Source organism: Lipophrys pholis (assembly GCF_963383615.2).
Source record: "Lipophrys pholis genome assembly, chromosome: 12".
Taxonomy (NCBI): domain Eukaryota; kingdom Metazoa; phylum Chordata; class Actinopteri; order Blenniiformes; family Blenniidae; genus Lipophrys; species Lipophrys pholis.
In genome coordinates this window covers 28,839,390-28,854,096 of record NC_137641.1, presented here as the reverse complement: position 1 = coordinate 28,854,096, position 14,707 = coordinate 28,839,390, and the positions used below count along the sequence as shown (strand labels likewise).

General features: G+C 44.5%; 1 protein-coding gene across 1 annotated transcript in view; it reads left to right on the top strand.

Moving 5' to 3' along the window:
• Nucleotides 1-14,707, top strand: part of cdk5rap2 (CDK5 regulatory subunit associated protein 2) — a 34,432-nt gene that overhangs the window by 17,812 nt on the left and 1,913 nt on the right. The window contains exons 28-48 of the mRNA XM_080476882.1: nt 474-608; nt 1,102-1,203; nt 1,300-1,469; nt 1,575-1,875; nt 1,966-3,478; nt 3,674-3,775; nt 4,195-4,343; nt 4,952-5,352; nt 5,453-5,685; nt 5,903-5,954; nt 8,050-8,222; nt 9,189-9,512; nt 9,861-9,986; nt 10,105-10,221; nt 10,317-10,506; nt 11,610-11,731; nt 12,721-12,936; nt 13,030-13,119; nt 13,382-13,620; nt 13,703-13,852; nt 13,939-14,077. Of these exons, the coding sequence (XP_080333008.1) occupies nt 474-608; nt 1,102-1,203; nt 1,300-1,469; nt 1,575-1,875; nt 1,966-3,478; nt 3,674-3,775; nt 4,195-4,343; nt 4,952-5,352; nt 5,453-5,685; nt 5,903-5,954; nt 8,050-8,222; nt 9,189-9,512; nt 9,861-9,986; nt 10,105-10,221; nt 10,317-10,506; nt 11,610-11,731; nt 12,721-12,936; nt 13,030-13,119; nt 13,382-13,620; nt 13,703-13,852; nt 13,939-14,077 (5,044 nt within the window). The remainder of the gene's footprint in view (nt 1-473; nt 609-1,101; nt 1,204-1,299; nt 1,470-1,574; nt 1,876-1,965; nt 3,479-3,673; nt 3,776-4,194; nt 4,344-4,951; nt 5,353-5,452; nt 5,686-5,902; nt 5,955-8,049; nt 8,223-9,188; nt 9,513-9,860; nt 9,987-10,104; nt 10,222-10,316; nt 10,507-11,609; nt 11,732-12,720; nt 12,937-13,029; nt 13,120-13,381; nt 13,621-13,702; nt 13,853-13,938; nt 14,078-14,707) is intronic.

Below are 14,707 nucleotides of genomic sequence, written 5' to 3'. Positions count from 1 at the left end.
ATATATATATAAGGTTGCAACATGCTTTGAAATTTAACTTAATCACTGGTTGCCACTACATATCATTGTAATTGGTTTTTACAGTTGATGCACTTCTGATTAAAATCCAAGGTCTCAAACACTCAAGACGTAATGCGATGTGCTACCACAAAAAAACTCTTTGTTTATTTTAACAAAAGTACAGTCGTGTCCCAGTTAAAGTTTTAATTTAGCCATAACTAAAAGGACACCACTAAAAAAAATGTCTCAAGCAACAAACAGGCTCAAAGGAGTGAAAAGTTCTCTTAAATAAGCATCAGCCAGCCCATTGAAGGATGTGAAAGCAAGAAAATACATTTAAATCAATTCCATAACTCCCAGTGAGAATGTGAAGTGAGGCCAGGACAGTTGAATGAGGTGTTGTTCAGTTCAGCATAGTTTGAATTTACCTACTGTTGGTACAAATAAGGAATGACCTCTAAATATTTCTGTAGGTGGTGGAGCTTCAAGACTGGGTCAACAGACTGCAGACTGTAAACACTGAACTCCAGACTCGATTGTCACAAATGGAAAAACTGGAGCGTGAAGCTGACGACAAAGACGATGAGGATCTTGTCAAATTGAAACAGGTTAGAGGCCAAAAAGGCCCTCGTGAATGATTTTGTATTTAAGCTTGAGATGTCGCAGGTTTGTTTTCCTGATCCTTTGAGTAGACAAAGATAGTTATATTTAAATGTAATGAATCATGAGTCATTGTCTAACATCCACCTTTATTAGCTCCTTTCTAACTTTTGAACCTACTTCTTAACCTCTGCTCTGTCTAGCTTGTCACTAATGTCTCGTTAGTCTTTGATCTTTTTTCTCTTAACAAGTGTTTCTCGTCTGTAGTAGAATCTACCCTCTCTTCCTGTCCTTCTCCTTTCCTAATCAGTCCCTGTTTTTTTGTTTTTTTGTTTTTTTATCTCTGTGTTCCCATGAAATGGTCTTTCTTCGCCATGCCACATTAGACACATCACGCCATTTTGCTGTTGCTGTGCAGTGTTTTATGGATTCTGTTCCCTCATTAAGTTTTCTTTTACCGAGCCATGTTTGTCATACTCGCCTCCCATCCCATTACTCTAGCAGCTTGACAAGACGCAGGAGAAGCAGCCATTAGCTCACAGAACGAGGACTCATCTCCCCAGTCAGGATGAAGAGGGCAAGACGGCCATGAAACCGGAAGAGGTACAAAATAGTACCTTAAATACTGTACATTTTGAAAATATCTATTGAAAAATCTGAGATAAATATGCTTGAAATGTCTACATCATCTTGTTTTAGGTCATGTCTGGAAAGTTGTCAGATAGTGAAAGCATGGGCAGTGACCTCAGTCAGACTGGGGATTACAGATTGGACACTGTTGAGAGAGATTCCAGGGAGAGAAATAGAGATTTAACAGCAATCAGAGTCCTGTTGACTGACTGCGGGCTCACATCCATTCCACACCTGAGGTGGGTCTTTTATCCAGGATTCCTCAGAGTCTACATCTTTTATTTCCCAACTGCTTTCGAGCCAGTTCCCTGAACTTAAGACTAATCAAGTATTTCTTGTTGCAGAGCGGAGGTGCTCAGGCTCAGATCAGAAAACACAGCGCTGCGGGGTCTGCTGAAAGAACAGAAATCTGCTGAGCTTAAGGAGAAGGAGAGCACAGACGCTTCCGGGAACAGCAGTGAAGGACAGTCTGAAATGAGAAAGAGTTTGGAAACACTGCAGCCCGGCACAAAAGATGACTGTAATGTAATCAAACAGCTGAAGAAAAGGAAGGAAAATAAATTGAGTGAGGTGACGAATGGAGAGACTCCTGTTGCCACTGACGGCACTGCAGATAGTCCCGGGCAGCATGTGGCAAAACACAGGGTAGGTTTTGATAAATTGATAAACATGTTCAGACTTTCTGCTTGATGTCTGTCACTGTTTTTACCATCTATGACACTGTTTCAATTGTAGGCTGGTGGTAAATCTCGCCTGCCTGTGCCTGTGAGGCTGAGAGCCGAGGCCGTCAGCAGCAGCTGTCACTCTGTGGGCTCCGGCCAGCTGGAAGCTGATGGACGTCAAGGACTTTCATCGGAGGAAAATTATGAATCTGACCGACAGATGCCTTCAGAATTGGACTCTTCCTCATCAATACAGCAAAATCTTTCCCCTTCTGCCACCCTGGGGCCTGCTCGTCGTAGCTGCAGTCCAGTGGAGTCGGACAACGATTCAACAGCAGTGGATCACACTCAGTCCGTCGCTGTCCTTTTCACTCAGCTGGAGATCCTTCATCAAGAGTGTCAAGAGAAAGGCGCTCTGATCAACAAGCTGACCGAGCAGCTCTCTGGTTGGGAAGAGCTCCACGCTCAGATCCAGGAAAAGGACCGACTCAATCGGCAGTATGTAGAAGCTCTGCAGGCCGCAGAATCCACCATCGCTTACCTGACTGCCTGCAGTCTGGACAGCCAGGGTGGATTTGGTTCACACACCGGTTCTGGCTCTGTTGGTACGGACGTTGGCGTCCTCAGCAGATGCTTGGAGCTCCAGAAAGTCCTGCAGGAGAAGGAGGCGCTCAACCGCCAGCTCATCGAACTTCTGAACACGGCAGAGAAAGCCATCGCTTGTTCTGACCAGCAGGAGGGAAATGCAGCCAGTGCTGAGCTCTGTTCGAGGATACAGGACGCTTTACAACAGGTGAACGCTTCTTCACACAAAAAGGGCCCAAGAGGGGTCTTCGGAGGTACTGATGGCACTTTGCCGGAGCTGCAGCAGCGTGCAGACTCTTTGCAGGAGGCACTTTGGGAACAGAACAGGCTTAATGCAGAGCTGCAGGAAAAACTGAGGGCTGCAGAATGTGCTGCGCAACACAGCACCTCCTCCAAGCACAAGGAAACAGCTGCAAAGTCACCTGAAGACAAAGACTCACAGGAGCAGCATGGCTCAGGAGGAGACTTTGAAAATAACAGTTCAAATCAAGAAGTGATCCAAGTTTTATTGAACTGCTTCGATGCGGCGGAGTCTGCCGTCGCCTTTCTCGCAGCACACTGTACAAACACGAGCGCTCTAGTTTCAGGCAGATCACAGATCAGCTCTGACCTTCAAATGTATTTGGACAAACTTCGGGGAGCTCTTCTGATGAAGGAACAGCTGAGGGAAACCACCCATCTGGCCACCAAACCCAGCAGCAGTCAGCCCGCTTCAACTGGAACAAAGGGACAAAAGCTCCATCAGCATTTGTGTTTCCTCCACAAGGTCATCACTGATTACTCTCAGAGGATCTGTGAACTGCAGGAAGAGAGGAGGCACAGAGGGGAGAGCGAGGTCCACAGGACTTCACAGGATGCCAAATCCTTACCACCAACTGTTCAGGCCCAACTGGAGGCTCTTCACAAGGAGCTGAGGGAGAAGAAGAAAGCTTGTAAAAACCTGGAAGACAAGCTGACTACTGCTCTCACCAACACGTCTTCCCCTGAAACGGCACGGAAAGGTAGGATAACACATCTGCTTATTTACTTTGAATGTGTGTAACAGTTGAAATTTGCACTGCAGTATCATATAAACTGATGTTTAAACTTGATTTTTTTTTTTTTTATTCTAAATGATTTAGCAACAACTTTAGGAGACAAGTCTCTTTTTATGATTTCCCCCCCTAACCACAAACATATATTGCTTCCAATGCCAGCTCCTGAGCAGGATGACAAAGGCGTGCAGGTGGATTTGCAGGACCTGGGTTACGAAACCAGTGGCAAGAGTGAGAACGATAGGGAAGAGAGCAGTAGCACAGGTAGACGGCCTTCAGGCAGACTCTGCATGTCTGTCAGCTGAATGGACACTAATCTGAAGCGTGGATAGATTCCTTCAATATCTGCATGGGGATTGAGCAAAGGCACCTGTAACACACTGTCTCTCCACGTTGATAAACTTTCACTGTTTGGGTCTTATAACAACACAAGTCTCTTTTTTTTTTTTCCTGGTTTCAACTCGGTTTTTTTCTGCACTGTTCCTTTATTCAAACGGCTTGTCAATGAATTCTTGCATGTTTTCACTCTAAAGTTGGAGATTGTCTTTCGATCACTCATTAACCTTTCACTCTTTTTTTTTTTTTTTTTTTGTTACCTCTTCAAATGGGCGCCATCACATTTGTTTTGGGAACATAAAGCATTCCCTTTCTCCTCAATGTTTCTGTGTTCATTCTGTTGCCAGATCTGGAGGTGGGTGTGAATCCCAGCTGCAGTGCCTCCAGCCTTCCTTCTCTGCTGAAACATGAACAGGCTGCCTTCTCCTCCACTGAAAACTTGGACTCGAACTCCAGCACCCCGTACCCGAGCTCCCCAGCACTCAGCTCAGCCAAGGTATTTATTCAGTTCATGGAGCAATGATCTCGATCCGGAGTGTCAAACACATTTTAGCTCAGGGGCCACATTTCATCTTGAGTGGACAGGACTGGTAAAATCGTTCTGTAATAATATTTGTTTATAACTTTTAAAGTTTTTCTTTGTTGTGGCGCAGAGTATACATAATGAAAATGTCTAAAAAAAAATTACAAAATCAAACAATTACTATGGAAAATGACTATAATTTAACATAAAGCCAATTTTAATGAAACCTTCTGGTGCAAAATACAGAGAAATGTCCCAAAAAGCTTCTCCTATAGCCGTTCCATTATGCATGTTTTTACAAACTCAACCTGGCAGTATGGCTTTGAGGCAACCAGGTAGCTTATTGTTCATGACAGCCTCACTGATATCTCAGCTCAGGTGTCAAGTTTTGTGTTTTGTCTGTTACGCTTAAGAAATTTGTTATAAAAGAAAAAAGATTTTTGACACCCCTAATCTAGATATTCAACCTTTTATTGTTCGAAAAGATAAGAAATGTTCTGCTGAATTGCATTCAACAACCATTTTGCCGAATTTGTTAAAGTTACAGTTAAACCCTCTGCTGTCTTTTATTTCGTTTTCAGGTTAGTCTGAAAAGCTTGCAGGTCTACGATGAGTACGGCGTCTCTGAGGATCCTCTTCAGCTTCAGGGCCAAGTCAGAGAGCTGAAGGTCCAGCTGGAAAACCAAACCAGACTGATCCTCCAGATGCAAAGTCTCCTGCGAAGAAGCTCCCTCTCAAGTGACCCAGCTGCCAGCACGTCTGACCCGTCCCTCATCAGGGATCATGAAGGCACACACAAAGAGGACCGCAGCCCGAATAAGAGTTACCGAAATGGCCAGCTCAGGGAGAAAAAAGAAGGGGAGAACCAGGCCCTGAAGAACACCAGCCATCTGAATATGGACTTTGAAAGAGGGAAAACGCTCAACAGAAGCCCCGGTGATCAACTCCAGCAGAGCCGCAGTCGCTCCACATCACCTGCTAGGTCCCAAAGTCTATTAAGTCAATATTAGATTAAAATATTTAATTCTGCTAAATTTTGATTAATGCAGATGACTGGAGGATTTTTCTTTCTCTCTCAGCAGACTGGACTCCTTGGTGCAGTCGCAGGCCAGGGAGCTGTCACAACTGAGGCGGCAGATCAAGGAGAGCCGCAGGCTGGGAGGTCTGCAGCGTCGGCAGCTGGAGGAGCTGAACAAGGCCTTCAGGGAGGTGCTGCAGGGCAGCAATGTGGACTATTACATGGGGGAGGTGGTGAAAGAGCAGCTCGACAAGAGTCTGAGCATCCTGGACAGGCTGGAGGGCCGGCTGGACAAAGGTAGCTGCGCAAACGTTCTGCATGAATCTGCATTTGTACACTGTTTCTTCATGTGGTAATGTCAAAAGGAGTGTTGTCACTTTAAGTCTTAGTCAATCACAGCGGCGTTTAAAACCTCTCCACAAAGAGGAAGTGGGAGCCACGAGGAGAGGAGCAGTCATCCAGGGATGATTTGTACAGACGGGTTCATGACACCGTCTTTTCTGCTTTTCTGCAGGAGAGTCTCATCTGGATAATGAGGATGTGGCGGCTCTTGAACTGTCCCGTAGGTAAGTTCTGTAGCAGCCACACCAATTCTGTATTTAATGCTCATATATTCAGCATGAGGCAAGTTTATTAATGGGTCTATTTATTTATTTATTTATTTATTTAGATTTTATGACTGAGGAGATTTCAAAAACATTTAAATAGTTTGTGATTTTTTTATCCAAGATAAGCAGTAATATTGAAGACCTGAAAGCTGAAATTGTTTTTTGATTGAACCAATAAGTTCATGTCACCTTGATGCATCTGGGCGGTCGTAGGAAGAAGTCTCTTACAAATCTCTTTGCTTTCTTTCCGTTTTCTAGTTAATTTTGGAGACATACAGAAGTTAGAAGTACACATGCCAAATCCTATCAGTAGACACAATAAGACTATTAGGGTTCACCAATCCTATTAAAGTGGAGCTTATTGCTTTTAAGATTTAACGTTGACATGTACACCTGTTTCTATACGACTCTGTGTTGTTTGGCTCCTCTGTCTTTAGAGCTGATTTTACCTTTCCATTTCCTTGATGATGTATTTCATTCATCTGGTTTAGTTTTTTTAAAGGAAAGTATCAACAAAATCTGTTCACATCACATCAGGTTCTAAAGGGAGAATTGCTTCAGCTATTAAGATGTTAGTATGAGGAGGAATATCAAGTTTTCTCAAAAGTTGGAACAATTCTTTATTTTTCTCACTTGATTGTCAGATTTGTCATTTTCATTCTGTGTATCTGTCTCTTTAAAGAGGCAAGGTGCAAAGATCACAATCCTCGGCCCCGGTTTATTTTTCTTCGTCGTCATTTTCTCCCGGCGTCCTCGCTCATCCTGCACCATTTGGTGCGTGTACTCTAGAAGCAAAATGTGCAGAGAGCACGGGAATAGTGTGACCTGGCTTTCGTTAACCATTCGCCAAACCGTTTCCGCAAAAATCTGGCAGAGTGGCCAGTCAAAGCGGATTGGAGTTTAGTGAAAAACACAAAATGAAGAGTTTATTACCTGTCAGCAGCGAGCGGCAGACACACAAACACACAATTCAATTGGAAACTTTCAAGTTTTATTTGACTCTACTTATCAGATTTTCTGCTTCTTTTTAAAAAAAAAAAAAAGTTAATTAGATTTATTTAGCTGTTTGCGTCTTCATGTGAACGTGTTTCTGCTTTTTAGGTCGAGGGGGGTTGTTTGCTGAGCTGTTTTGATTTGTGTCTCATGACCTTATTAAATCCGACACCCCCCCCCACCACCACCACCACTGACCCTGCTCTTTGACCCGCAGTGTCTGTGTGTGTTGTTTATGAATAGTGTCCTGCTGTTGACCTAATTTTGTGACGACGAACTGAAACATTAAGGTTATTCGGCTCCTAAATGGGTCACTGGTGTCTCACACACCACATGTCAATGTAAATCAACTTCTTGTATAACAATCATTTTACATTTTTTACATTTTGATTTTTAATTATTGACAATATATACATTAGATTGGAATATGTTTGGGTTTTTTGCGGGGGGGGGGACACTAAAATGGATTTTAGCATCAAATGATTGGGTAAATAATCAGTGACTTATTCAATCTATGCTAATATGTATGTTAACTCCCAGTTAAAAGTAGTAACGTGCATTAATGCATGTCGCTGCTGCTGTATGGGCAGTCTCGGGGAGCTTCATCAGGCGCCACGGTCGCCGATCTCCCACGAGGCGAGCGTGGGAGAGCCTCCCGACAGCCTGTCTAACATCCAGCGCGAGTTAGATAATCTGCGCCTGGAGCTAGAGGGCGAGCGAGAGCTGCTGCAGCTGCACGTCAGCCTCCTCGTCCAGCAGAACCTCAGCCTGGCTGAGTGCACCCGGGAGCAGCTGGACCTGTGAGTGGGCGTGTGACGCTGATGGACAGCATGACGTTTGCAGTGAACTCCCTGCGTTTCACATTTTCCAGCTGTGTTTTTCTGTAGAAACACTTTTTTTTTTTTTCTCTCAGCTTCTTCCTCCAGTTCTGTCCGCCTTGCTTCTTGACTTGCTGGTTGTTTGATCTCCAAAACCTGTTCACTTAATGTGACTGATAAAATGCAGCTGTTGAGTCGAAAGCCGAGTCATTGTTAACGTGAGTCATTCCACATCTCACCAGACTGGCCAAGGAGCTGCAGGAGAAGAACCGAGTCATCCAGAGCCTGCAGAGTCAGATCAGAGTCCAGAGCGTCGGGAGCCACAGCAGCTCTCACTCAGATCTGCACCACTCAGACCGGACGTCCTCCTCCTGCCACAGCAGCCCGACAGCGCCAGCTGCAGGCCGAGCTCACAGTAAGACTTCCCACATCACTTCTCAAACAAGATCCCATGCTGAAGAATTCATTTGGTGTGACTGCTCAGTTTAAATATCAAGTGTCACAAAGATTTTTTTAAAAACACAATAAAATAGCAAATTTTCCCCATATTTCAATTCAGTACAACTTACATAAAATGTCAGTTTATTGCTGTTTTTCTTTATATATTTTGCTTAATGTGAATAATAAAAATAAGGTCCATTTTACTTGATTTTTTAAAATTTATTTATTCAGGGACCAGAATTTGTACAATTAGAATTTAAAATTACTCTTCAGTTGTTATAAGTGTGGGAGTAACTTAAACCAAAAACTTTTCAGTGATAGTCTCTCAGTAGTTATAAAGTTATAAGTATACACTACACGTTTAAAATCAAGATGTGATATTTAGGTGTGTGCTAAACTAGGATTTACTCCTCGCGCTGCATTAAAAATGCATATTCACTCAATATCTTACATGCCGTTGAGATTACCTGCGTCCTTCTCCAGGGGAGCAGTCGGTGTGGTCACGGCCTGTAGCGGCACTTATTTTCCACTCAGATCCTTTCTGTGGCGGCGACGCGTCCCTCAGGACGAAGCTCGCTGGCCAAGGACGGAGCCGGTGTCCGCTTTCAATCCACCTCCACTTGAAGCTGCATTATTCAGCGGCACCTATCGGGTTCAGTTTTCACATTGTGTTTCCCCCGGATGGGAAGGGAGGCTGGGAGGGAGACTCCAGACACAAGCGAAGCATGTTGGTCTGCAGGTCTTAACTCTTCCTCTCGATATTCCACAACATTTAGCTCCCAGTCCTCACCTGTTTGCTTCGTTGTTAATCGATCTTGGAGTGATTTCATAATAAAGTTTTATCAAAACGGGTATTTAAAACCGCTTCTACTGCAAATAGTGTTCAGGAACAAGAACGTTAAGCTTATTTATCTGTTTCTATTCTTCTCCGCGTGTTTAGGCCATCGACAGGCGGCCGATTGGACCGGAGCTCCTGTGGGAGGAGTTCAGGATGAAGGTGTGTCGGGTCAGCGGGACGCCGCCAGCCGCCTGCAGGGCCTGCAGGGCCTGCAGAGGGAGAACGGGCGGCTGCAGGAGCAGCTGAGGGGCAGCGAGGAGCTCAACGCCACCCTGCGCAGCGAGCTGGACCTGCACCGCTCCATCATGGCCCAGACCGGCTCCCAGCATCAGGACCAGGACCAGACTCGGGACCAGGACTCGGGCCTTCAGTCAGAAACTCATAAAGAGGACGGAGACTCGCTGAAGATCGCAGGCGTGAATCCTGGTAAATATGCAGATTCATTTCTCTGTTTGCACATTCAGAATTTGCATTCTTGTCGTGCTTTTTTAAATAGAAGACATATTAATGAGGCATTCTTCCACTTATAGAGTTTACTTGTTGGTTAATGACGACATTTTTTTGTTGGATATAAATTTCAATACATCTGGCAGGTTCGGTTTTGACTTTTTAACATTTTAGAATGTCTTTAATGTGTTGTCACCTTAGATCCTGCGCTGGTTGTGTTTTCTCACATTTATCGCAACTAAAATGTTTAATTCTTTGTGTTTTCAACATCTTGAGTCTCAGTGAAGTACCCACGCAGCTAATACAGTCTTGTACTTGTCTGGTCAGACTTGCTCGCCGAACATCTCCAGGAGATCCGAGCTCTGCGGCAGCGGCTGGAGGAAAGCATTCGCACCAACGACCGCCTCCGCGAGCAGCTGGAGAAGAGACTCGCCGAGGTGGAGAGCGACTCGGGTAACAAGCCGAAATCCACCAGCCTGCGTCCTCTGAATGTCGCAGCTTACTGTTGGGATCCCGTGTAGGAATGTTCCTAAGGTTTACTGAGAATTTCATGTTTTAATCCGCGTTGCAGCCGCCACCAACATTTTCATCCACGGCAATGAAGAGCAGGGTCAGCTGGCAAACGAGGTTCGATTCCTCTGGGGGCAAAACCAGGCCCTCAAAGAGCAGCTCAGCTTGGGATCCAGAGGTGAAAATCTAAGTGTAGAGACGACGCTCCAGTCCTCTTCAAACTGCTCTGATCTCTTCTATGAGGTACAAGCGTTTTGTTTTTCTCTCCATCAGACAAGCAGAAGGAGAACGAGAAGCTTCGAGAGACTCTGTCCCGGCGGACGGCCAAGCTGGAGCAGAGCAGGAACGAGTGCGAAGCCCTCCGGGAGGAAAACGTCCGACTGCTGGAGCGACTGGAGCTCGGCGACCAGGAGAACTCTCAGCTGCAGGATTCACTGCAGTACAGCAAAGAGGAGCTGCACAGGTACCAACACAGCTTTTATCACCTCAAGTCGTAAACAAAGTGTAGAACATCAGCTCAATAACAGTAGGCCTGAAAATCTAACAAAATAAAGTTTCTTTCTGCATTTTAGACCGTCGCCATAACAACAATCACTGTCATTAAGACGCTCCTCCACGAAACCCGAAGCTGCCGATTACTACCCTAAAGAGTCATTACTGTTATCATTATTACATACGACTCGCACAACTCTGAAACCTGAGAGTTTGACAGGTGGAGGTTCATCTCTGAACAAACGTAAACGCCATCATGGCAGGAGGTGACCCGTTAACCCCGGATCCCGCCGACACAGTTCAGTGAGGCTGAAACCAGAAACCAGGACTCCAGCTTACTGTCAGACCCGGACTCCTCTCCCTTTCACTCACCGATCTCCCCCGACACGGCGCATAAGACTGGTTTTATTATCTGTTATTACACATTCTTTTTTTTTTTTTAAAGTAGGATATTAGTTTGACTGTTGAATAGGTGGAAAACTTTTTTTCCTCCATATTCCCCCTAAAAATCCACTCGTGTTTCATCGTTCTTCTTTAGAACAGTAAAAGTGTTCATCAGAAAAATCACCTTCCTCACTCGACTTTGTGTTTTTTACACCGATCAGCCAAAGAAATCTCAACCTTTTCCTTTAGTTATTTGTTATTCAAACACATTTCTCACGCTGAATAAGAATAATAATAAGTAAAACTTCTGTAGGATCGAATCACTCCGACCAGCGAACTTCACCACTTTTGAACGAAACAAGCTGAGAAAACCAAACAAGCGCTGCAGTTTTTTCGAGATGCTCTGAAGTGTCTTCCACCATCATAATTTCACTTTTGCAACCAATATTGTCAGAATGTCAAAGTAAATAACTTAATAGGTTGGCAAGTTATTCTGTCATTGGCTTTATTACGTTCAAAATGTCCAGAATCATCATCATCCTTTCAATTTGCTGAAAATCGTTGTTATTTCTGCTGCTGTCAACACATCGACTCTTCCTGCCATCATAAAGAAAGTACCGGTGGTTGTAATGTTACGGCTGGTTGTGTCTGGATGGAAGCCGTCAGAAACGGTTGATCTGGTGTTTGCAGGCTGCAGAGCGAAGTGAAGCTCCAGAGGCAGCAGCTGTCCGACTCGCAGCGCCTCCTGCAGTCGCTCCGAGTCGAGCTGCAGGTTCACGAGAAGATGAAGACCGAGTCCAACAAACACGACGGTAACGCAAAAGCTCGAAACCTCGAAACCTTCAGTCCAAAGCGGAGTTCATCAGTATTTAGGCAGATTTTTGGTCATATAATACAGCCTGCAAGTGAGAATATCTAGAATTTTTTTTGAGTCGTAATGTTTTATGTGAAACGTGACTCTTGTTTAGATCACAGATTTTCTTATTTGTTTGATTTGGTTTATTTTGTTTTACAAGGATGATAAGTTAATGTAAAGAATTGAACTAAATAAGCCACTTTTAAGTTTCCAGCCAATCAAAATGACCAATGTCCCGCCCACTCAAAGATAAAATGATCGTCAACGAGCTGTAAATCAAACCTTTGCTGAAAAAACTTGATTTGCTTTCTACTTAATGCTCTTTTTAACATTTTTTAAGGATTAAAACAAACTCTCTTGATGCAGTTATGTTCCATTTCACAACATTTGAAAGACTTTATTAAAATATTTCTATGACATTTTTAAGAATAGAATTTGCATATTGTAAGTATTGACCCTATGATAATATACAGATAATATTCCGCTAAAGGGAAGCTAAAAGGTAAAGGGTTGGAGACCTCTGGTTTACACTTTTAATTGGTGACGTCATTATTTCAAATGTTTTTACACTGTTGTCGTGTGAAATATTTATTTTTGTAAATTCGATGGTCATATACCTCCATACCTGCTGCTTTAAAACACTCCTGACACAGTTTACTTATTGTTAATATTTTTCACAGTAGTTTATCTTTTCTGTTAAGGTCTATTGTATATTTAGCTTCTTTTACCTCATTGCTGCCGTAACAATGTGAATTAAAGAACGATCTAATCTAAATCATTAAAGTTATTATTCCTGAGCTCTATTCCTTTATTCACGTCACATGACAAACACTTTTCTTTTTTTCTAATTGATAAAAATATTTAACAGCACAAACATGAACTCATCGCTGCCCCCTGCTGGATAAATGATGTAATCTTCTCTACTGTGTGTCTGTGATGCTGCAGAGTGGCGAGAAGCTGCCCAGGATCCCGCCGCCGCCGCCTCTCCCTCCGGCTCCCTGGACTTGAGCGAGCTGCTGCGTGAGATCCGCCACCTCCGCCTGCAGCTGGAGCGAAGCATCCAGACCAACACGGCGCTGCGGCAGCGGCTGGAGGAGCAGCTGCTCTGGGGCCCCAACCGCTCCGAGACCATCAACATCAACTACCTGCTGTCCTCGCCAGGTGAACGGCCAGACGCTCGGCTGGCGGCTTGTTCTGCGTCGCACGCGACTAACCACACGCTGGGCGTTTGTTTTGTTTTTTTTTTTCTTGCAGATGAAGGCGGCAGGTCGCCGGGACGCGAAGGCTGCGATCCTCATCAGCATTCGTTTCAAACTCGCGGCGAACACACCGGTTTCCAACACGGTAGGAAAATACAGATAAATTAACGGCTGCAGGTTGAGAACAGACGCGTCGTGAACTCCGGCTTCATCCCAGATAGACGCTTTCTAGATAAATAGATAGTTTCAAAGGAACTATGTGTCTTTATGTGTAGAAATACATCACTAGTCATCCTCGGTCACTGGAATGTTACAAATAATTAACTTATTATAATAAGTCGTCTAACTGGGAATCGTCTATCTGGGATGAAACCTGCGTCTTGAGCTCCTTTCCTTCCGTCCCTCAGAGGCGGACGGCGGCTCGCTCAGCAGCAGCTCCGGCGACAGCGCCTCCGTCCCGCCGTCCCGCCTGGTGCCGGGTCACCGCATGTGGGCCAGCCGCGGCGGCCGCCACGTCCTGGGCCTGATCGAGGACCACAACGCCCTGCGCAAGCAGATCTCGGAGGGCCGCAGGCTGTCGCGCAGCATGGACTCGCAGCTGCAGGAGAGTCTGCACGCGCTCAGACAGCACGGCTCCGACAACAAGGTCCGGAAAAACCCCCGCTTCGTTTGGAGCCGCGGCGCCGAAACTTTAGATTGTGTTTAAAAAAGTTTTTCTTTTCTTCCAGGTTCTGGAGCAGCAGCATCTGAAGAGTTTATCCGGCAGCATGAACACGATGCAGCAGGTTTTAGAGGAAGCCGGCCGGCTGCTCAAACTGGTGTGGAGAGTCTCTCTGCCGGCTGGGAACACAGCAGGGGACGGCAACAACAACCAGCAGGTGACCAGACTCGCCGCACAACTTAGAATTAAGCGAACTAAGTATCTTTTACAAGCGGATCCTTTTGCTTCTGCCCCTCGCATCAGGATGAGCTGCTGAAGAACGAGATCGGCAGGCTGAAGAGTCGGCTGTCGCAGCAGGAGAGGATGCTGAGCGGAGCCGTCAAACGTCTGCGGACCACCAACCAGCTGAAGGAGGGGATGGAGAGGGTCATCATCGATCAGCGTACGGGTCGCTTCGTCTACTCAAACGTCCCGTGAAACGTGGAAGGAGAAAATACCTTCACAGTAAAACACGTTGCTGAGAACGTTCAGACTCCTGCAGTTTTCATAAACGTGCGACTGTGATCAAGTGAAAAGGCAGAAATAGTGAATTTGCCTCAATATTATTTCTATTTAGACTTAAAAAAATTTATTTAATTTAATTTAAGTGCAAATGACATTATTATACATAAGTTTCAAATAAAACATGCAGCAGATATATTCACCTGCTGTTTGTGGCCTATGAGACAATTTTGTATTATACATTTTCAGTATTTAATTTGATAAAGTCTTTGTGTTTTAAGGATCGAAAAAAATATAATAAACAGTCAAATAAAATGTAATATGTAGAAAACATGATCATCTTAAAGTAAATACATTCAGATCAATTGTAATTATTCAAAATATAGATTTTTTTAATTAAGAAGAAAAATGTGTCACATTTAGTGTCTCGGCTCTGATGTGAAGGAAAGAAAACAACAACAACAACAACAAAATCAGATTTTTAACTGGACGAAACTTCCAGCAAATCCAAAGTCAGACGTTGAGGCTGAAACACGTCGTTGGTTTCAGGACGTAAATAAACGGAGGTGCT